Source organism: Poeciliopsis prolifica, unplaced genomic scaffold (assembly GCF_027474105.1).
Source record: "Poeciliopsis prolifica strain line A6 unplaced genomic scaffold, Auburn_PproV2 SCAFFOLD002, whole genome shotgun sequence".
In the NCBI taxonomy this organism is placed as follows: Eukaryota; Metazoa; Chordata; class Actinopteri; order Cyprinodontiformes; family Poeciliidae; genus Poeciliopsis; species Poeciliopsis prolifica.
In genome coordinates this window covers 7,414,675-7,436,685 of record NW_026562377.1, presented here as the reverse complement: position 1 = coordinate 7,436,685, position 22,011 = coordinate 7,414,675, and the positions used below count along the sequence as shown (strand labels likewise).

At 37.4% G+C, this 22,011-nt stretch overlaps 1 protein-coding gene across 2 annotated transcripts in view; it reads right to left on the bottom strand.

Annotated features, from left to right (window-relative positions):
* Positions 1–894: 894 nt before the first annotated feature.
* abca7 (ATP-binding cassette, sub-family A (ABC1), member 7) overlaps positions 895–22,011 on the bottom strand; it is a 32,812-nt gene continuing 11,695 nt past the window's right edge. The window contains exons 17-50 of one of the 2 annotated variants that reach the window (XM_055050627.1): positions 21,300–21,504; positions 20,977–21,090; positions 19,851–20,022; positions 19,588–19,719; positions 18,961–19,100; positions 18,708–18,845; positions 17,468–17,712; positions 17,336–17,393; positions 16,467–16,669; positions 14,721–14,838; positions 14,586–14,609; positions 13,453–13,598; positions 13,006–13,130; positions 12,812–12,922; positions 11,751–11,943; positions 11,500–11,594; positions 11,154–11,186; positions 10,649–10,754; positions 9,951–10,025; positions 9,688–9,857; positions 8,702–8,879; positions 7,966–8,081; positions 7,691–7,835; positions 7,372–7,495; positions 6,398–6,527; positions 6,147–6,273; positions 5,820–5,882; positions 5,035–5,141; positions 4,812–4,953; positions 4,532–4,666; positions 4,352–4,455; positions 3,788–3,880; positions 2,574–2,823; positions 895–2,404 (exon numbers count right to left, since the gene is read on the bottom strand). In XM_055050627.1, coding sequence (XP_054906602.1) covers positions 1,967–2,404; positions 2,574–2,823; positions 3,788–3,880; positions 4,352–4,455; positions 4,532–4,666; positions 4,812–4,953; positions 5,035–5,141; positions 5,820–5,882; positions 6,147–6,273; positions 6,398–6,527; positions 7,372–7,495; positions 7,691–7,835; positions 7,966–8,081; positions 8,702–8,879; positions 9,688–9,857; positions 9,951–10,025; positions 10,649–10,754; positions 11,154–11,186; positions 11,500–11,594; positions 11,751–11,943; positions 12,812–12,922; positions 13,006–13,130; positions 13,453–13,598; positions 14,586–14,609; positions 14,721–14,838; positions 16,467–16,669; positions 17,336–17,393; positions 17,468–17,712; positions 18,708–18,845; positions 18,961–19,100; positions 19,588–19,719; positions 19,851–20,022; positions 20,977–21,090; positions 21,300–21,504 — 4,755 coding nt within the window. In that variant the 3' untranslated portion in view covers positions 895–1,966. The remainder of the gene's footprint in view (positions 2,405–2,573; positions 2,824–3,787; positions 3,881–4,351; positions 4,456–4,531; positions 4,667–4,811; positions 4,954–5,034; positions 5,142–5,819; positions 5,883–6,146; positions 6,274–6,397; positions 6,528–7,371; positions 7,496–7,690; positions 7,836–7,965; positions 8,082–8,701; positions 8,880–9,687; positions 9,858–9,950; positions 10,026–10,648; positions 10,755–11,153; positions 11,187–11,499; positions 11,595–11,750; positions 11,944–12,811; positions 12,923–13,005; positions 13,131–13,452; positions 13,599–14,585; positions 14,610–14,720; positions 14,839–16,466; positions 16,670–17,335; positions 17,394–17,467; positions 17,713–18,707; positions 18,846–18,960; positions 19,101–19,587; positions 19,720–19,850; positions 20,023–20,976; positions 21,091–21,299; positions 21,505–22,011) is intronic. The other variant, XM_055050636.1, reaches the window with a different exon arrangement.

The following is a 22,011-nucleotide window of genomic DNA, read 5'->3' as shown; positions in this document are numbered from 1 at the left end:
CGCTGTTTGTCTCACCGTTTTGTTTTTATGAATATAAAAGCAAAAAATATTTGTACTAAAATATTTTGATAAATATTTGTGAGAGTGAGATACTATCTATCTTATGAGATATTTTTTTATAGATTTATTTATTTTATACATAATACATTTTATAAAATATTTTTAGAAACGTATTTTAACAAAAATAAATATTAAAACATAGATTTTTAATGATGTATTTACAAAAAAAATATTTATAAAAATATCTAATTATGAGTTGGGTTTGTTTTTTATCTGTGGCGGAAACAGGCTTCCATGAAATAAAGCTACTTTAAAGCCGAACATAGCATATTTTCTCCACTTTAAAACACAGAAACCAATTCCAGGAAGAAAACTACATTTATTTTATATAATATCCACACCATACGGCATAATCAAACCCTTTCGAGGCCATCTGATTCATTGTATGTTGTATAAAATAAGAAACCAACATGGAAACAACTGGTGCTTCTCTATAAGTTGCAATAGCTTAGAAGAAAATGACATTTTACTCAACCAGGTCCAAAAGGTGACACATTTTCATATTTCAAATTTGACAAATGTCTTTTGAGGTAATTTTGATCACTATGTTTTACAACTAATTTGAAAATTCAAATAATATAAAATACCAATAAATAGGGCTTATTAAAACAAGTATTTCTGCCATGTCACTGTGTAAAATGATCACAGGAAGGCTGCTAACTTCCTGTTTATCTTCCAGACCGTAAAGAGGAAGAAATGATTCAGCAGAATGAAACAGGGTTCTGAAATATTGTAAAATTTACGATATGTGAAATTACAGAGGAACAAACATAGTTCACTCAGATTATATTTAATATATGCCAAAAATCAACATTCATGATCTGTAAGGTTTCTTGAAAAACATCAGAAAACAAATTTGTTCTTAGATAAAGCAGAAAAATACAGTAAAGTTGTCAACAAATCAAAGACTTTTATTTTCCTCCAGCAGAAAACATTAGAAACAGACTTTAATCTTTTTCCACATCATGATATCAGGATATGATTTGAATCTTACAGCAGATAAATATTTCCTTCAAGTAGAAGTTTACATTCAGCTTTACTTGATATAACATGCAGCAGTAAAGAATAAAACAGGAGGTAAAACTGCAAGAAAATAGTAAAATAAATCAGCTTACTTTGTCTTAAATATTACAGTAACAGTATTTTTAAAATGCAACAGTGCATCACAGTGCTTCAGACATTCAGCAGGGAACTGAGCTTACTCTCCTTCAAAAGTATTGTACCGATCAAGATTTTATCGTTCATTGAATTTGGACACTTTGGCATATTATAATTTATATAAATCAAAAAAGAAACGTTTGGAGCATTTCTAGACTACATCACTCATAAATGTGTAGCGTACAGAAAGATGGAAAAATAACTTAAATAATAAAAAGAAAATGTAAATAACAACCTCTACTTGACAGTAAAGTCAAACTTTATGACTATATAAATAAATACATTTAAAAAAGCCATAGATGACAAAAATGTAACTGTAAAACATTAAAGAGGTAAAATCCATGTCCTGTAATAACCGGCAAAACTCACATCTATGAAGTCCCCATAGTAAGTAACATTTAATCTGCTACCGTTTGATTCTTTGAAGGATCGTGCATAAAGTGCTCTCTCTGGAAAAAAAAATACATAAATAAAAGACGAACTGACGGAAACCTGAGAAATAAACTGTTTCTTTGCAGTTTTCCTTCAGAACAGACCAAAGAGTTACTTTCAGGCCATTTTTAAAACGCGTATAAAGCTACAAATACGTAACGAGGTGAACAAGGCACCGCAGCCGTTAAAGGAAGAACATCGTTCACTTCTGACTCCGGAGAGTTTGTGTCATGTGTGAACTCTGCAGCATTCAGGTGAATAAACAGGAAGTAATTATTATTCTGTCTGTCTTTGGTCCACTTTGTCTTGCGCCTCGTCACAGCGAGCTTTCCTGTGAGTTGCTGCCGACTATGAAGAGCGCAGCCGGATCTTTGCTGGAGCTTTCTTCTCTGTGTTTCGACCTGTGAGGTTTGCTGGACTCCCCCTGAAGTCCTCCGTTGCTGCTGCCCGCCTCTGGACCGACTTCCTCTCCCTGCGGTGATCCGCTCATGGGCACGCCGCCGCTCGTCTCCCCGTTTGAACTGACCTTCCTGGCTTTGGCCTTTTTCGGCTTGGTTTCCTTTAGATTGCTGTCGGGTGATTTGGCAGGAAGCTGTGGGGATTTCCTCAGCTGAGGTGGTGGTGGGGGTTGTTGGGGTTTGACGGCTGGGGCATTTATTCTGGCGGGAAGGTTTAGCTGCGCCGCGCCGTTACCGATGATCACGTCAGTGAGGCAGTCGTCGTCAGTCTGCTCCTTCGCAAAGTTGACAAACACCTGCAAAAATGAAGCAGGGAAATAAAGGAATGAGTCTAAGGTTACGTTCACACAGCAGGTCATGATGCTCAATTCTGAAATCTGATTTTGTTTTTTTCTCTTGGTTGCTCATGCAACTCTGTTTTCAGAGTAACGAAGGCCTTCATTTCTGCTGCATCCTCATCCTCACTTGATCCAGGGTGGTCTGCGAGACGGAGAAGTCCACGACTCCGAGCTCCTCGTAGTTGTTAGCCAGAACATCAAAGACGCGGGCCAGGCAGCAGGCGTGCGATGGCAGCTGGTACTGCAGGATGCTCTGGTGTCTCTCCTTCAGCTCAATGACGGGAAACGACGTCCTCATGTAGGCGTCGACGGGACAGGACTCGGCGTCCGGTTTGGTGTCTCCCAGACGTAGAATGATGGTGTAACCGTCTCCGAATCTGGACACAAGATGGAAGAAGATCAAACTGAAATGTTTTCCTCCATGTGTTGTATCTTTCTTTAACACAAAACAAAGATAAGTGAGAAGGTTTGCTGCTGCATTCCTTAAAATCACAGATACATCCAGTCACTAAGTCTGTTGAAATTCACCGGTTGGATTTAAAGGATTTAGCTTTAAAATCAACGTAATCAAGTCAGCAGTTATTTGAAACAAAACTCTGGAAATCATTGATCACTTTAAACCCAAATATCACCAAAACAAAGTCACACATTCACCCACAAACCTGAATAATATTCTGATCAATAAAATCCTGACTTGTGACAGAACTTTTTTATCCATTAAGTTGGTGAAACATTTAGCCAAAAACAAAATCTTATCTTTTCACTTCGTCCTCAAATTGCAGCTAATTTAAATATTGCTGCTTATCAAATATAATTTCTCAAAGCAGGTTTTGATTGGTTCCAGATTTTTCCAAATTAAATCAAAACAGAGATTTAACTTCACTCTGCACAGCAGAGTAAAACTGTATTCACGCAAAAATAGCACTGCTTCGAAATTCAACCAAAGTAAAAGTAAGACATCACTCAAGAGTGAAAAAGGTATTTGGTAAAAAGGTTTCACAAGTACTGACTAGTCATAACATCTGATTTAATATTTTAGAAAGTAATCAAACAGATAAAAATGGAAAATTTTGTGCAAATTCTGATATTTCCCAAATCATCATTTTGCAAAAAATAAAACTTGCACCAATGCTCACAGTTTACTCTTTCTTCTTGATCTCCAAATTATATTTTTGTGCAATTTGCATTATTTTTCTTTTTTGCTTATATAAATACAACTTTTCCCTCCAAATACTGAAAGACCAAAAATATTGGAGAAAGAAATATTGAAAAAAAAAAGTATTTTATGACCTTAACATTGAATTTTAAGTTTGTATATATAGTTCTGTTGTGTGTGGGTACCGGTTCTTCAGGTGCTGGACGGATCCCAGACACTGAAATCTGCCGTTCACCATGATGGCCATCCTTGTGCAAAGAGCCTCACACTCCTCCATGCTAATGACAAGCAAAGAAACGACCTTTGACATTCACATCACTATAAATACACTTTTATTTGTAAAAAGAAAAAAGGAAACAAAGTGTTTTTTGTTGTCAAAAAACACATTACCATTACCATAATTTATTCATACATATATGAAAAGAAATGCGTTTGTGTTGCCAAGCAGATGCTAATTAATGCAAGTACAAATTGTCAATTTTAGTATTGAACATATAGATAGAAAAAAGTATTCAAAATGTAAGTGGGCAAAATCTGCCATAACTGATGGTGACAAACTGCTTTCATTATGATTCCTGGTATGTGAGCAACAACAGGAGGCTTCTTGCTCTGCTCTTTATTGTAACTCCTATACTCACCATAAACAAAAAAAAGTAAAAGCCACAAAGACTATAAACATTTATTTCTATGAATATGGAGGAAAGATGAATTGATTGTCCAACAGTCTGACTCCATTTTGGGTGTCGTACCTGTGAGAAGTGAGGACAACAGCTCTGCCTTCTTTCGTGACACTCAGGATGCAGTTCCACAAAAATCTTTTGGCTTTTGGGTCCATCCCAGTGGTAGGCTCATCCTGCCGGTAGAGAGAGAAATATATTAAATTGATAAATTAAAGCAGAGCCTCTCCTGCGTCTGCTTTGATTCTGTACCAGGAATATAACAGGAGGTGCTCCGATCAGGGAGATCGCCGTGGAAAGTTTCCTCTTGTTGCCTCCACTGTATCCTCCAGCCTCCTGCTCTGCGTACTGGGTCAACCCCAGCTTCTTCACCCCCCACTGCGCCACCTACATGCCAGAGAGGAAACTTCAGGAACAGAAAACTACAAACTTTTCAACCTGAACTTTAAGGTAAACTGAATCATTTGATGGAAACTTTGAAAAGCTAGAAAGATGAAGGAAAAACATGTTTGTTTTTTTCTGGTTTGGTTACTTTGCTAACAGAATCCTCTGGCACCCCCCTGAGCCGGGCGTAGAGCTCCAGATGCTCCCGACCCGTCAGCAGGTCACTGATGGCATCAAACTGTGGACAGTAACCCATCAGCTGGTGGACGCGCTCCATCTCCGTCTGCACGCTGAGAAACGGACAAACAGCAACTTAACAAATACTGTTCCTCTGATGGTGAAGGCTTCCCAGTCGGGGAGAGGTTCTGCACCTGTGCTGGTTGAGGAAAGCCTCTCCGTGTGTGATCGGTGTGTCTCCAGTCAGCATGCGAAACGTGGACGTCTTCCCTGCTCCGTTCACACCAAGCAGGCCGAAACACTGAGAAATAAAACAATTAGAAACATGAAGAACACATGATTTTAGTTAAAAAGCCTCAGAAAAAATGACATTTATCACAGATAAGTCCAGTAAATCAGCTGGAATCAGAGTCAACAACTTTATGGTTCAGGAATATTATTAAACAACCTGTTCACATTTCATATTCACGCTGCTATGTAGCTTTAACCCAATAATGAGCTTTTCAAATGCATCTAGAATAAGTGGGATTTAACAAAGTTTCAATTGTCTGCCTTTGTTTGCAGACTCTCTTACAGGCCCAGTTTTTACTTATAAATACATTTCTGGACATCTTCCAACAGACCTACGATCTAACAGGGGTGTCCAAACTTTTTGTTAGGTTTGCCAAAATCGACAGGTCAGAAAAAGAAGATTAAACCAAAATCAAGCTGTTAAAGTTGTCTGATTTCGTTGTTTGCTTTCATTCACTGTGGATCTAAAAATTTAAATTATGTTGAATTACATGATGTCTCCTGGTTATTAATTGTCTGCATCTAGTTTTATATTTGTTCTGTTTTATGTTGCAGGCCACTCTCAGAAAATAGATTTTAATCTCAATGATTTATTTTCATTTCTAAATAAAAGATACACACATAAAGACACAGACTTCAAAAATGAGGGAAAGCTAAAGCGGCGTAAATCATTTTGTAAGTTTCTCACCTCACTGCGGGGAATCCCGAGGCAAAGTCGATCCACAGCTGGCTTTTTTCCAGCTTTATAAACCTGAATGACAAAATAAAATACATTTATATTATTATATCCTAGTCATAGGGAGAAATATTTAATAAATAAGGATTCAGGATACCTAATGGAAAGTTCACAGTCCTATCTGCTAATTTCTAGTTAATTTTAATTAATATTTTAAAATGCATTTTTTTATGTTACAAATGCACAAATTTAACTTCCTACACTTGCTGTCATAGTTCTGATAAACTCCTCTGAAATCATATTTTAGGTTGTTAAAAAAAATGTTTAAGCATTTTGTACCTTGCTAAGATCAATCATGGTGAGGATATCAGATTGGGCTTTGCCACTTTTCACTCGCTCACGTTCTTTCGCTACATCTTCATCCTCTGGACCAAGAGGAGGAAGCTGAGGATCGTTCCACCACGGCCTGGACAAACAGTAATGAAACGATAACCGTCTTTACAGCGAAACATCAAGAAATACAGAAACTAAATGAAATATGTTCAAGATAAAACTTAAAGCAAAGCAGGGAATGGAAGAGCGGGATTTACCTGAAGTGAATGAAAAACTTGTACTGCAGGAGGATGGTGAAGATGAAGAAGATGACGCCTTCTGCTGCCATCGCAAACAGATTCTTCCCAACAAAGTCCCACTGAAGAGGGTCGAGAGTTGGTCTGCTTCCTGCGGGTCGACACAGAGGAGGAAGATCCTGACTTATGTAAACATAAAACACTTTGTTTATTTAAACTGTCCCTGTATTATAGCTTATAGTGATGAGAGGAGGCTGAAAATAGAGTCGCTGCTTTTTCAGCTAAAGCATTCAAGGTTTCCCCCAGAAAACTTGCTGAGCTTTGTGGCTGGACGCCAGAAAAAATTGACAGAAAATTTAAAACTACCACTTGATAATTATGTCTTATTGAAAGATTAATATCTGAACACAGACTATAAAGTCTTAAAAAAGACTTGCAAAAATAAGCAGTGCTTGGTCTTATAATACACTGGAGGAAAGCCTGTAGTTAGCTAACTAGCTAACCAAGTAGCTGTGCACTGTGAACAACACTTTCAACAGCATTACTAAACTAGTTAATGAGTTTGTTAGTTAAATAGCAGTAGCAACGCTTTAACAATACTGTGAAAAGTGGATTTCATATGTTCAGTTTTTATTTAATGTTTTGAAAAATCTCCTGTTAGAACACAGACAAAAGAAAATTGACAAAAATAGATCATTTCTAAACATTTATCCTCTGACTAAAATCAACACAAATGTTTAAGAGGCAAAATATAAATAACAAATAAGGCCAACAGGCCTCATTTTGCACATCGTTAAACTGATACTTTAGTTTCATAAACTTTTTCTTGATGAATCAAAAGAAAATACAAACTCTTTAAACCCAGAAAAAAAAGTCCAGGTGTGGTGGCAGAATTATTCCTGATAATTACTATTTATATCAAAATACAGAAAACATTAAAAGTAGACATGTTAGATGTGTTTCCTAATAAAGATAGGGAGGTAAAGCATTGTTACCCAGCCTCTGGAAGGCGTCGGCCAAGGCTTGGTTTTTAGCCATGTCGATGAGACCTCGACCCAGGCAGAAATGTGGGAAAATCAGAAACACTTTCTTTAAGATCCTGTTGACCTCATTCAGATGCTGCAAGGACAAAATCCACACATAAATTAGAAAAAGCGGCAATAAATGCTTTTAATGTACAAAGAAATGCAAAGAAGATAAAGGTAAAACCTCTATAGCTTAAAACCTTTATTCGCTTCAAATTATTTTAGTCTACATGTTTATCCAGTATTTACTTCTTTTCCAAATGCATCTCGGTGTATTTGTGCTTTGCACCTTATCTACAAACAACTCCAGGACGAAGGTGGCGATGCTGCCGTTGATGCCGATGAAGAGGTTGATGGAAGTCAGAACAACATAAGCCGTGCTCGGAACGGAGAAAACAAAGGATGCTGGGTACATCAGAGGAGTGATAGACCACCTAGCAAAGAGAAATAAACACTGGATTTAGACAAATCAGAAAACACACAGAATTGTTAAAACTGAACAACAAACACTTTCTTTTCAGAAAGAAATGAGAAGCAAAATATCCTCGCAATAACTTGCCGTACCCGTAGAAGAGAAGCAGGAGGATCAGAGCCGGCAGGTTGGTGTCGGAGACGTAGGACTGCTGCTGAAAACTGATGAAGATCAGGACAACCATCATGGCCGGGACTGAATAGTTCAACTGAGAAAAGGGAGGAGAAAGTAGGGGAAAAAAGCTTTATTTAAGCTGAGTCTTTGCCACTTTAATATTTACACATATAAGTATAACTTTAATGTTAATAAGAACAATTTTAAAAAAGCTGAAAAATCACTTCAAACAGCAAAGAAAACACTGTTATTATCTATATCTTACAGAAACAGCACTGAATGCTTTAAATAAGTAGTTAAAAGTCAAACACGTTATTCAGCACAAATGTCTGTAATTTTAGGTTTTTAATGAGGCGGGTTGGTCTCAGAGACTTATCTACTTTTCCAGTGTGAAAGGATTATTTTAAAAAGCAAGAATTTGTCTACAGGTTTGAATTTAATAAATAAGTAAAATAATTCAAATGCTTTTAAATCTTAACTGAACTTGTTTACAATGTTGTAACAGCATCCTGGAAAAAAGAATGGGTTAAATGCATCACAATATGAAGTTCATGCTGATAAAGTGTTTATTAGTCACTTTATTCTTATTATATTTGAACACAATGAAATTCAGAATCTCTTTTAATGAGAAACGTAAGAAAATTCTTGAAACAACCGTGATTCCCTTGAAGTTGTTGCACATTTTCTGCAATGGAGACCGACTGAAACACTCACCATGTCCCAGGCAAAGTTGGCCAGCCAGTAGAGGATTGGTTTGACTCCGCTGACAAACTGCAAATGTTTGGCTTTGCTGACTCGCTCCTCAATCAGGAAGAGAACAAAACTGGCCGGCACAAAGGACATGGCGAAAATTACACAGATGGAAACCAGAACGTCCACTGAGGTCGTCATCCTGAAACAGGAAGACGGGGGAAAAAAACACGTAAGAATTAAGACTAAACAGCTGAAGAAAAAATTAACACTTAGATTCACATTTAGTTGAATCTAAGTGTTAATTAGATTCAACTACAGAAACAGCACTGAATGCTGTTTCTGTAGCATTCAGTTTGGTAGCACTGAATAAAGTGCTACCAAAATAAAGCTTTGGTAGCACTTTATTTGGTGTGCATGAGACTGACATGACACTCTCATAAACATGAGGGAGTTTTTATAAATGTGTTTGACTGCTGTCATTTGGTAAATAATGACACTTAATGCAAAGTTGACACTTTTAGTGGACTTTAAATGCAACTAAAAGTGTCATTATTTACTAAGACACTTCATGACAAACATTTATGAAGACTCCTTCATGTTTATGACAGAGTCATGTCAGGCACATGAACACCCCTTCAAATAAAGTGTTTCCAAAGCGTCTTATTCCTCACAACATTTGTGTTTTTGTGCAATTAAATATCCAGGTTTTTTTTTTTAGCATTTTCTCGTATCACAACTCCAATGGAGTTAGTTAACTTAACAGCTATGGCCATTTTAATTTATTTATTTATATTCAGTGACTTACATCACTATATACGTATATTAAAAACTTTATCTCTTATGCTTCAATTCAAACTATTGTACTATTAGTATTTAAAGCTGTGGATGGAGTAGTTTGTCAACAAATAAGCAATTTTCCTTTTTGGGAATCAATAAGATATGTTCTATTCTATTCTATTTTATTTTATTTCATAGCATAGACCGACTTCACGCTGATATTAACTGACATTGCTATTTCAGTAAGCTGCTCCTTGGTGAGGTTGAGCGGGTGATTATAAACGGTGATGCCGTGTCTCCTCCTCTCTGGTCCGGGCGGCAAACTGGCTCTCAGCAACCCGTTGTTCATCACGTTCACAAACGACACCATGGCGTGCCAGCCCTTGTTGTTGTACCACACCTGAGTTGGAAAATTTGATTAAAACTCAAAAAAATTTATGATTTTTTAAAATGGGAAACGATGTGAGAGACGACCTTGAGGGAAACGGTTCACCTTGACGTTGTTTACGGTGTGCATTTCTCCCAAAAACCCCGGCAGCTTCTTCAGCAGACGATCCAGTGAACTGTTCTGTAGTCAACACAAAGACATTTAGGTGATTGATTTAAACAAGGTTAAAAATAAGCAGAACATTTAAGAGTAATCAATGTAATAACAACACTAAAGGACGTTGGGAATGTGTCTGCAGGACATTTTCATATTTTTGGGAGAGATCGCAGCGTAGTGCTTAGAGGTGAAATCAATACTATAATGGACTTAAATTTGACCTGTGATTTTACGGTTTTAATTTACCCCAACGACTGAAATAGTCAGGTAAATATCTTCTTTTAATATTACTAATGTGTGCCAAGAAACCTATAACTCACAAGAGGCTCAATGTGGAACCATCATCATCTTTGGACCGCAAGAAATTAAGGAAATGTATGCAATGGAGAGACTTTTTATTAAGACTTGCTGCTGAAAAATAGAAAAATATAGGAAGAAATGGAAGCTAAAATTGGTGCTAAAATGTACGATCAATGTAATTATCTCTGTTTTCATTGTGAACGTACTCGCATTGGGTTTCACTCTTTTTAATTGCTCTTCTTCCACTAGATGCTCTGTAACTTTTATTGATGAGGGTTTGAATGTTCAATATCTCTAAAAATGAAAGAAAGAAGGAGAGGATTTTTAAATATATACACGTTATGCACCTGTTCTACTTGGTATCGAGTCCTGATTGCCATGATGGAGTCTTGAAGATGCTGGACCTGAGAGATATTCTGGGTGCTGGAGCCTCCAAGAGAGAAGCCTCCATATCTGGAACAGAAAAATGATTGCTCTAGCCAAACCTTGTAGTTTGAGTTCAGCTGGTCAAATTAATTTAATTGTTTAAACTAAATGAGCTATTTATGAGTTCACAAGATAATATTTCTCCAGTTTTATATAAAGAACATCTGTAGTTGCTTTAGACTCTCTTTTTAATTAACATTTTCCATAATTAGTTTTGCTGTAAGCTGTAGTAAACATGAATTTTAAAAGTGTACTTATCATTATTTTTAACTCCCTTAAAAGGTTAAAAAAAAATCTGTTAATTGAAGTATATATAATAGTAGAAGATATTTCCTACTACAATTGAACCTTAAAAATCTTCTTAAAACAAGAGAGTAAAATTAGTATTTTTAGTTGTTTTTAAAAAAGAAAGTTTTGGCTTCTCACCTGAACTCGTTTACCCATTTCTTGGTTTTTAGGCTGAAGGGAAAAAGTTAAACTCTATTAGTATTCACACTTTATGTAATCATAGAAAAATAAAATAATAAGTTAAACTCTGCAGAATGTCATGGAAAGATTGAAAAATATAAATATTTATAAGAAGAAATTAATTGCCAAAAGATGTGATGAAACAGCCTGCAGTCATGAAGTGAACTTTAGATTTTTATTATGAGCAGGGACAAGATCAGATGACAATAACTAAGCAAATTAAACATATGTCCTCAGATTTATCTGCTTTCTGTAAACTGTTCATAAATATTAAACAGCATGAAAGATCAAAAGTAAAAGGTACCTTTTCTTGAGGATTTGTGGGTAGGTCTTCACCAGGTAATCTGAGAGGTTATACCTCGTCAGATTCTGGAGAATATCCCCAGTGGCTCTCTTCATCTGAAATTATAACAAGTTATTAAAAAACAGAAGGAGATACCACTGAAATAAGACACAGTACATTTCATTGTGAAGCAGAAAGGTCCGTGTTTATGTGATTCCACCCTGATTATCTTGGTGGAGCGTAAAACCCGATCAGGGAGCCAGCTGACCAACCTGTGGAGGAGGAATCCCACCAGCGCCGTCCGGGCAATCTGGAAGCATCCGGCGGGTGTCCTTCGTGCTGCACTGACATTCTGGGGAAGGTCTGTCTCTGGTCCAGTTGCCTTGGCTCAGCATCTGCCAGGTGGAGAACGACATCTGGGGCCGCATGAAGAGGCTCCCTCTCTCAGGTTCACACTGAGGATTCCTGCAGCGGGGAGAACATTTGGATTCAAGAACACCTGTAGACATCCAGTGTCAGCAGCATCTCCTTAAAATTTTAAATCGGGATCTAAAAGAGGGATTGTTTGTCGATGCGTTCACAGGCTGACTGCCTTTAAACTCTCACTTGTTACCCACATTTACCGTATTTTTCGGATTATAAGCTACTACTTTTTTCCCACTCTGAACCATGCAGTTTGTAGCCCGGTGCTGCTTTTCTATCGTTTGTTTCTTCAACCACCAGGGGGCTCTTTAGCAGAAAGTGAATCATTGGAAGTCAAAATTGTAAATCAAAGAAGAAAGTGCTGATTTTCATTTAGAACAATCACATGGAAGCAGCAAGGACGACAGAGAAATGTCTTCAAACTCATACCCACTTGTCATGGAAACAGGAAGAAGTTCACATGATGCAGCTTTTAAGTTGAAGGCCGTATGTACGTTTCCAGTTTGTTTGTTTAACTTTGTGGGTGCGACTTATAGTGAGATGCACTCTATTATCCAGAAAATTTGGTACCTTGCTGTTTTAATGTTATCTAGCATGTTGTCAGGATACGATAACTATTTCACACAGCGTGATAAAATAAATTGACATTAGTAAGTGAGATCCACCTGCATTTAATGACCATTTCCTCTCTTTAATGAGAGTAAAAGTCCTAAATGTCAGACATGACTTACTGGCAATATTAAAGCAACTTGTTCACAGTGAGATATGTCTAAATAACACAACATGAGCATTTTCAAAACACTCCAGATTGCTATAAATTTTTATAAAACAAACCCTGCACCGTTACCTAGCAACCCCAGTGGAGCGCCAACACATTTGGTGTTTGCTATGTTTACAGAAATCATCTTACGTTTTGTTGTCATCTGGCTCTTCTCTCTGCATGCACTTGGTGCCAAAACCTGGCTGGTCCAGCAGAGCCTCCAGCAGGTTCTCCATGGCTGGGTTGCCTGGATTGTCGTTGCTGTAATTATTAAATTGGGAGGTGGGTGAAGGCGCTAGCTACTGACTGATTTACCTGGATGACTGAGGAACGTTCGGTCTTACCTGAAGAAGGTGTACTGATCTCCGTACATCCAGGGCTGCAGCTCCAGGGCGGGGTACTTCCCGAACGGAGGAACGATGAGGCTGAAGAGCAGAGCTATCAGCACAAACACAGCCGGCAGAACAATCTGAAAATCAAATCAAACATGTCTGAATAAAGCAGGTTAGTACTTCTGTCAACAAGCAAGACGTTAAACATTGCATGCTAACCCTGACCTCAAATCTATTTTTGTGAGAGACTTTAAATGGCCTCATTCACAGATTTAGTTGTTAACATCCAGTGTGTTCGTCCGGTTGACCCGGCAAAGCCTGTGCAAGCTTTGAAATCTGCGATAAGAGTACTTGATCATTCTGGTGATTCATTGAATCACTTTCTGCAAGTTTTTCATTCAAGCCTTTTTATAAAGTACTAAAAACACGTTAAAATAAATAATTAAATTCCTGTCTAACCTGAGCGAAGAGCCCCCGGCGGCTCCGTCGGGCGTACAGCCAGCGTTTGACGAAGAGCGCTCGGAGCTGCTGCCATGTCAGCCACCAGCCAGTCAGCGGCATCCCGCCTCGCCCATCTTCACTCAGTGGATCCGTCTCCTTTGGTTCTGCAAAGGAAAAACAAGTTGTAAAAATTCACTGATAAATATGGAGGATAAAGGAGTGAGCAGAAACATGACGGATTTGTTTACAAACTTGGAAGTTGGCTTGTCATGATAAATATTCCCAAAAATTATTGCAATAAATCATCATATTTTTGCTTTTGGATCATTTTCAAGTAATATATTGATGGTGACATAATAGTCCAAGTTAGCTCTTTCTAAGACCATTAAACTTCAAGTTTGTATAAAACACTTCACTGTCACTGGAAGACATTTAAATATCTAAAATAAAACACAACCAAAAACAATACATAAAACCACACACAATTGAATCCTTAAATAATATACTATTATTGGGCTCATTTAAATTGATCATGTAATTAAATGATTAACTCTGACATGCTTAATTAGAATATCTTGGACCAGAACTGCAATATGTCTTCTTAAACATTTCTCATTCACTTCTTGCACGACATTGCAGCAACTTTCACCGCCATAAAAACTAATATTTGACATTATATAAATTGTCAAATATATAGCTGAGTTTAACTTAAAGGAAGACATATAGTACCTTAACCTGGAGCTCAGACAACAAACAAGATCAGACTGACATTCTTCAAACTGATCAATTCAACTCCTTCACTGATGTTTTTTAGTTAAGTCCTCAAAGATGCCTTAAATGTCATTTCCATTCACACACACACATCCATACACTGATGATAGCAAGTTACAGGATAACAGTTGACAGAAACTAGCCTGGCATGTCACGCCATCGGCAAGGCAGGTTGATCGAGAATCGAACCATTGACCCACGGATTTCAGGATGAACTAAATAACCAGAATAAATTTTTAATCAAAATTTCTTTAAAATTGGAATGACTTAATGAAGCAAGATCAACAAAAGTACATTTTGAACAGGTAAGGAATCTAAATTTGTGAAACAAACCCTTTTCTTCCTTTCAGGATTCTCTAAACGTGGTAAACTGCAAGTACCTTTCTTACGAAGTCTTTTCCTTCCTGGCAGCATTTTTGGAAACAAACAGTCCAGCTTTCAGTCAAACAGAAGACCAGTTCGATTGTCACAGTATAAATCTGGACAGAAGTGGCTGTGAGTGAAGGAGTTCCCACCTGGTTCCGGTTCCTCAGCTTTTGGCTCCGATGGCTGTGAACCACTGGGCTCTTCTGCTGGCTGCTCCGATACTGGATCAGCATCCACTCTGGTTTCCTCCGCTACTCGAAGAAAGATCTGGAAATCAGCACAATGATTGTGTGAAAACGGAAGTAAGGCCGACATAATACACTGCAAAAAACCCCCACAAAAACTGAATCTTATGGCGTATTTTTCATCTAGTTTCTAGTGAAAATGTCTTAATAAAGCTGAAATAAGAAAACTAAGTGACAATCAATATTTCAGAAAGATATGGAAGCTTGTTTTAAGTAAACTATCCTTGATATTGATTTAAAACTTGTTAACAAGCTTAAGGTACTGTATTGTTATTAGCTAGTCATCTTTTAAGTCCTTTGCGTTTTGTTGGTTTGCTGCCATGTCGCTACAGGTGTAAACCCAGTGAGCGTCTTAGCGCTCATGTTGCGTTTAAAGGCGGCTCGGAAAAAACAGGTTACAACATGTAAACAACGAATTAAACCGTTTTAACTGCTGAAAACAGTGACAGAGGACACAGATATGGAAAGTGCGGAAGCCCCTACTGTATTAAATTGACATAGGAATAACAGAAAGTGGGCCATTCTGAGGTGAAAACAACAAACACTGGGCGGGCTACGTCCTTATTCAGGCCCGGCGGCATTGGGGGGCATCATTTCCCCATGTCATCAGTGAAATCATTCACCACCAGAACAAGTAATTTATCATCTATATTAAGGAATTTTTACTTAAAACAAGATTCTGTATCTTGAAATAAGAGAAAATAAACTTTATGTGACTTTTTCTCAAGTGTATTAAAATATTTGCACTAAAAGCAACACCTAGTGCAGTGTAGTCTCCAGTTACAGGCCTAAGATAAAAGCATTTCTGACATAAATCATAATTAACATATTTTTAACTCATCAGCGAAATAATGTAAGACAGCTGTATGGCACCAGGTGGCGCTAAAACCCACACAGTAGAAAACCCTGGAGTGTGTGTCTAATTCATTCAGAGTAAACCTACTAAGCTCATTAAGACCACAGCCGCTCCATAAATATCCAGCTTTTGTGATAAGACGTTGTTGTGCTTGCTCTCACACACACGCCTACACACACGCAAACCTTGTGAAGTCTGAGGGCGACTCTTCATAGAAACACAAGATGCACTGCAGCTATGATGCAACACTGCTTCTCCTCCTGCTGTATTATATTGCTGCATCATGGCAGTTTCCTCTTTGTTAAACACTTTTGAAAGCAGTGTAAGCTGAATCATCTATAAATAAAGGTGCAACTAACAATTACTATAGTAATCGGTTAATATATCAAAAATATTGACACATTTTGCTGATTTTTCTTTCAACTACTTAAGCCTTTTCCATGCAGTATTAAAAATACATTAAGAGTTGGACATAAGTAATTCAATTCTTATTTAAAAAACAAAAAGAAAATTACATTTTAATGCCTAAAGTGCAGCAACATAACATTCCTTTGGTGGAATTATGTTTGTCCCAGCACAGCACACAACAAAACTTAAAAATAAGTAAATAAATAATAGATAAAGTAAAAATAATAATAAAAAAACAACTAGCAGTGATAGTCCATGAAATATTGAGTGTCTCAAAATGGATTTTGTTTGATTTGGGTCGCTCAGACTGTCATGAAAAAATATCGGCGTTTGGTTGTGAATGTATCCTGAGTTTTATAGTAACCGGTTGTTTTAGTGCGACCCACCTCCTCCAGTGTGCTATCTGACAGGCCGTAGCTGCTGATGCCCAGCTCTGGAAGCCTCTGGTCCAGTTTGGAGAGGAAGATGCCCAGACTGCCGTCCTTGGCGGCTGCTTGCGGCAGGTTGATCACTGCTTCTCTTCTTGACTCCTCCACTAACCTGGCGCCAGGAATATGCTGCTGGACCAGTGCCAGCAAAGCTGCCATGTCTGCCAGAAAGATGGTGACTCTGACAATAAACTGCTTCTCAAATAAATACAAAATTAACAACAATTGCAGGTCACTGTGGACGTCAGTGGGCCGGTTACCACTGGGTAGCTGCAGATTTCAGAAAATCAAATCCATGACTTTTAAGACTTTTTTATACCTCCGAGATTAAAAACTGTCTTTCACGTAGCCTCAAATATGTCCCAGCAGAAGATGGACAGCGGCAAAAACAAATGTCTGCACTTACCCATGATGGAGGCAAAAAATAAGTAAACCTACCGATCTAGGTTATATTAGCAGTTAGCTCCTGGTACACTGTAAAAACACAATATCTTACCAATCATTTTTAGTCTAGTTTCTAGTGCAAATGTCTTATTAAGCTTGAAATGAGACAAGATGTAGATAAATAATTCCTTCATAGTGATAAAAAAAAGCCACAGAACACGATAAAAATGTTTGTGTGTGACTCAAACTTTTGCCTGCCAGAAAAGTCACTCAAGAAGAAAAAAGTACATTAAACTTTAAATAGTCCTCCCATTTAAGACTTGGGATCAGTGTCTTTAAGGCCAACTTAGGATCTTTCAATGAATTTAAGATATTTTAATACCTTATTTCAGACACACAAATTGAAGCCTTTCAAAGATGTGCAGACATCCTTAAATACTCACAGGAACTGGTGTCCTCACTTCCCAGTCCGGTGTCTTCACTGAGTGACGACTCACTGTCCTGAAATATGAAGCCGAGTTAGAATCTATCCTTAAAAACAAGTCCACAGAACCAATTTCAGATTACAAGCAAACCTTTACTAAAGGAGGTAGTTTGTTGGTGCTGGTGCTGGCACTGGTGCAGATACTGGAATAACTGGGAGTGCTGGTGCTTAGCTCCTCCCTCTTCACCATGGTCAGGTAGTAACCGGATCCCAGCTTGGATTTGAGAAAGAGCGGCGATCCACAGCAGCAAAGTTTCCCCTGTGAGATGATGGCGATCCGGTCACCAAGCAGCTCCGCCTCATCCATGTAGTGAGTGGACAGAATGATGGTTCGATCTGATGGTTCGAAACACAAACAAACAGGACTAATGTTCACATCCGTGTGTCTTGTTCATGCCATTTCCGTCAGTTTATTTATGTTTAGTTAAGAGTAAAGTTGCTGGATTAAATTGTGTTTTACAGCTTATCTGCTCAGGTTCATCGTTAGCAAATGGTTTCAACTTGGGGCTGAAAAATAAAATCAGCAATTTTTTTAAACGGATCCAATTTACAATTTTAATACATTTTTGTTTTTCTTATTTTCTTTTCTGAAAAAAAAGATCAATATTTTTAAAAAGTGGCTTGTATTTCAATCCCCCACCTGCAAGTTTTATGGCCAGGCTATTTTTGTTTAATTATGAGAATATAGTTATAATATCAGTAAAATAAAGTTGAAATATCCCCAATGTCTTAAAATTATGAGAAAAATAATTTTAATAATTTAAAATAATTTTAAATAAAAACACAAGGCTTGTAGAGTTTTCAGGATCTGACCCACTCATCTTCCAAATAGACTCAGTCGATTATAATTGGTTAAAAGATTAAGCATTCCCAACATTCTTCATTTGAAATTACATTTTCTAAATATTTTTCTGTAAAAGTAGAATTACCACTTTTATTCTCTTAATATGACAACTTTATTCTCATGTATTACTTCAACAAGGAGATGATAATAAATCTGTATCCTTGTAATTAAAACTGTAAAGTGTCTAAAGTTCTGTCGTAGAGTTGACCTGAATTAAAAATTAAATAAAATAAATAAATAATAAATAAAAGCTGCAAGACACATTTGTCAAACAAGATGGCAGCTCTGGTCATGTTGACATCATTCTGAACAATGGAAACCCAAGAAAAATACAACAACAATAATAATGTTGATTGATTATGAGAATCTTCAAAACCAAAAAGTTCAATGACGGGATTTAATGGATTTATTGCCCAGCTGTACTTCAGCTGTTAAACTGCATCTTCATCTAATCTTGCCTCTCATTACTGGTCACAGTCACTGGTACCTTCGCGATATTTGAGCAGCAGATCCCAGATCCCTCTGCGAGAGTACGGGTCGACACCGGCTGTGGGCTCATCCAGGACGACCACTTTGGAGCCGCCGACAAAAGCAATCGCGACAGAAAGCTTCCTCTGCATTCCACCTGAGAGACACAGAAGAAGCAGAATTCCCTCTTTTAAAAAGAAAAACAAATCTAACTTCTATAAGAGCAGACTTGATTCATTTTTAGGTTCTGCAGTTGAAATTGGTGACCTTACCAGAGAGGTTTTTGGTCTGCTCATGACGCTTGTGCAAGAGGCCGACGTCCTCCAACAAAGCGTTCATTTCAGCCATCACCTTTTCTTCAGGTAAACCCTTCAGACAGCCATAAAACCACACATGCTCCTCCACTGTGAGCCTGAGCGACAGAGGGAGAAAAAAAACTAAACTGAAATTAAATTCATTTCAACTTGAAGTCTCAGTTGAAGCTTTCTATCAGACTTTTTTTTTTACAACCCATGATAAAGGTCAAGTTTTAGAAATGGTTCAATACATTTTACAAATCTGACAAAAAAGCTTACATACAGTATGAAATGAGCACTTCAAAGTATTTTGTACATCTGGATTTGACATTTATTGCATGGCACAAGAAACAAAAGAAAAGCCTACACTTTAGGTATATAAAAAAGGGAAACTATAAGAACAATTTGTGGCTTTAAATTAGTTTTACATAGACTGAGGAAAAAAGTTTTTTTGGACTGCAAAGGTTGCAGATTCCTGGTTTAGATTATAGACACTATTTATAGAAGTATATGTGATCTGGACTTTAATACACAGGTTCTGCATTAATCAAAAATGAATCACATGTAGCATCAAAGATCAATAAACTTTAATTTTATCCTTACATGTCAAAGAGGACGTTGTGCTGTGGACAAACTCCCAGCGTCTTCCGAATGATGTCCATGTCGTAGCGGATGTCCATGCCTTTCACGTACACGGTCCCAGAGGTGGGAGGGAACAGCCCAGTTAGGACGGATCTGATGAACAGAATAAATGTCCAGAATGTTTCCACATTAAATCAAAACATAATCTCTACTGTTAGACATAATGAGTCTAAATTAAAGGCTTGCTCTGATCACAGAAGTTAAGAAATAAGTTTCAGCCTCACATGGTGGTGGTTTTGCCGGCTCCGTTGTGGCCGAGGAAGGAGGTGATCTGTCCCTCGAAAAACTTCAGATTTAGATGGTTGACAGCAATCTTCCCTCCCTTCTTGTAGATTTTTACCAAATTCCTGATGTTCACGCCAAGATTCATATTGTTGGGTTCTGCTTCAATGTGATCTAAACACAGATAGATGACCTCAGGGTTCCAGCCAATTTAGTTTTATGATTCATTGAACAAGATAGAATCAATCTATGTTTATTTTTTGCACAAAATCATTCTTAGATAATGAGATTTTAGTTTTAGTTCCTTTCAGAATGAGCTGCTTTTAGGGTCTTTGTCACTTTAAATCCAAATATTTTTGGAAAGCAGAGGTAGACTTTCTTGCACAGCCAACAAGAAGGCAGAAAGTTATTTCTGAATTTTAAGTCAACAACAAAATATTTGTCTTTTCCAGCAGCTGTAAAACCAGCAGCCAAATGTGCAGCAGCTCCGATAGAGTTGCTATGTAACGAAGAGGGGCTTGGCTGGGGTAAACCCAGTTTAACTTTCACAGGTCCAATTTAAAACCTCTACAGAGTTTTAGAGGCAAACAAACTTGTTAAAATAAACCTTTAAGATTTAAATCAAGTGTTTATTTATTTAATCATTGGTTCAGTCACTAACCTGATATCCAAACTGATTCATTCTTGGTAAAAACCTGAGTTGTAAACATAAATTGACTAAATTGTCTTATTTTGCAGAAATGTACATTTTTGATAATGCCAAAGGAAATAATTTTTGTACATTTCTTTTTCAATTTTCAGACTTTTCAGTATTTTCAAGATTATTAAAAACGAGACTAAGAACAAATAAAGGTGGAAAAAGTTGTATGTTCACAGGAGAAGAATAAAAAAAAACTAAGAAGAAAACTCAAATTAAATTTAGCCATCTTGTTTTCCCAGTCCTTGATCTTAACTGGCTTACACTCTCCACTTCTTACCACAATTTACTTAACAGCCTTAAGCTTAGAAAACCACCAGCGCAGTTTCACAAATCACAGAGCTGAAGGGCCATTTGTTTTGCCTACAGCTGTGTTTCCCTTGACATTTAAAATTTCACTTTCCTTTCAAAAGTGCAGCCGCTTCTTGTACCTTCATCCTGGTCGGTGGGAGCTGGAGGGATCGGCATGCCTGCTTCTAAAGGAATCCCACCCCAGTAGTTGAGCTGAAATATGAAGTACCAAGGCCTGGGGATGCCATACTGACCTGAGAATACATTCACACACATATGTCTTCACACCAAGAGGATGATACTGGGTATATTTTTTTTACTTATCGCAACAATATTCTTAACTATGACACAAACGGTACTGATCTCCTGAATGCTGGGATGTTAAAAGTGTGACTCCTGATCACAACTCAAAAATAATAGTAATACGCAAAACATCTACTAAAAATACATAAATGTGTCCTACCAGGAAACACAGCTTCAATGTACCAGGCTGCAATAGCGTAGATGAAGGCGTCCACGTAAAGCATAGAGATGGAGGTGGTGAAGCTGTACGTATCTCCTTCCACAGGGCTGGCCCGCAGGTTGAACCACTGGATCCCCACGCCTTGCTCCTCGTACTGAGAGAAATACTCACAGCCAAAACCAAAGGCCACGGGAGACAGGAAACTCTGACAGAAACAAGAAAACACAAGCTGTTAATAAAGTGCTCATAGGCTTTTAACGTGAACGTAACAAACATCAAAGTATTCTATCACGATTTAACGTGATATTCATGGGTTAGAATAAGCTGATTTTAACACAGGTCGGGCTGCAACTAATAACTTATTATGAATAATCAACTAAAACATTAGCTACATTCTGTAGATTTTGCAATTAACCACTTAATCCTTTCTATGCAATATTAGAAATGCATAAGAAGATGCATGAAAACAAAAGAAATCAGTTTTGAAGAAAAAAATAAAGATTTTAGTTTATTCCCAAAAATGAACCAACATAGCATCTTTGTGGCAAATGACGCTTCTGCAGCTTAAAAAATACTTTTATCAACATGTGAAAAGCTCAGTCCTTTTTGCTCAACTTACCAAAACAGTGTAGGGCTGATCAGTGGATTATTTTTCAGATTAACTGATTACTAATCAGAAAGCAAAAGGTGTTATATTTTGTTTTCTTGGGGG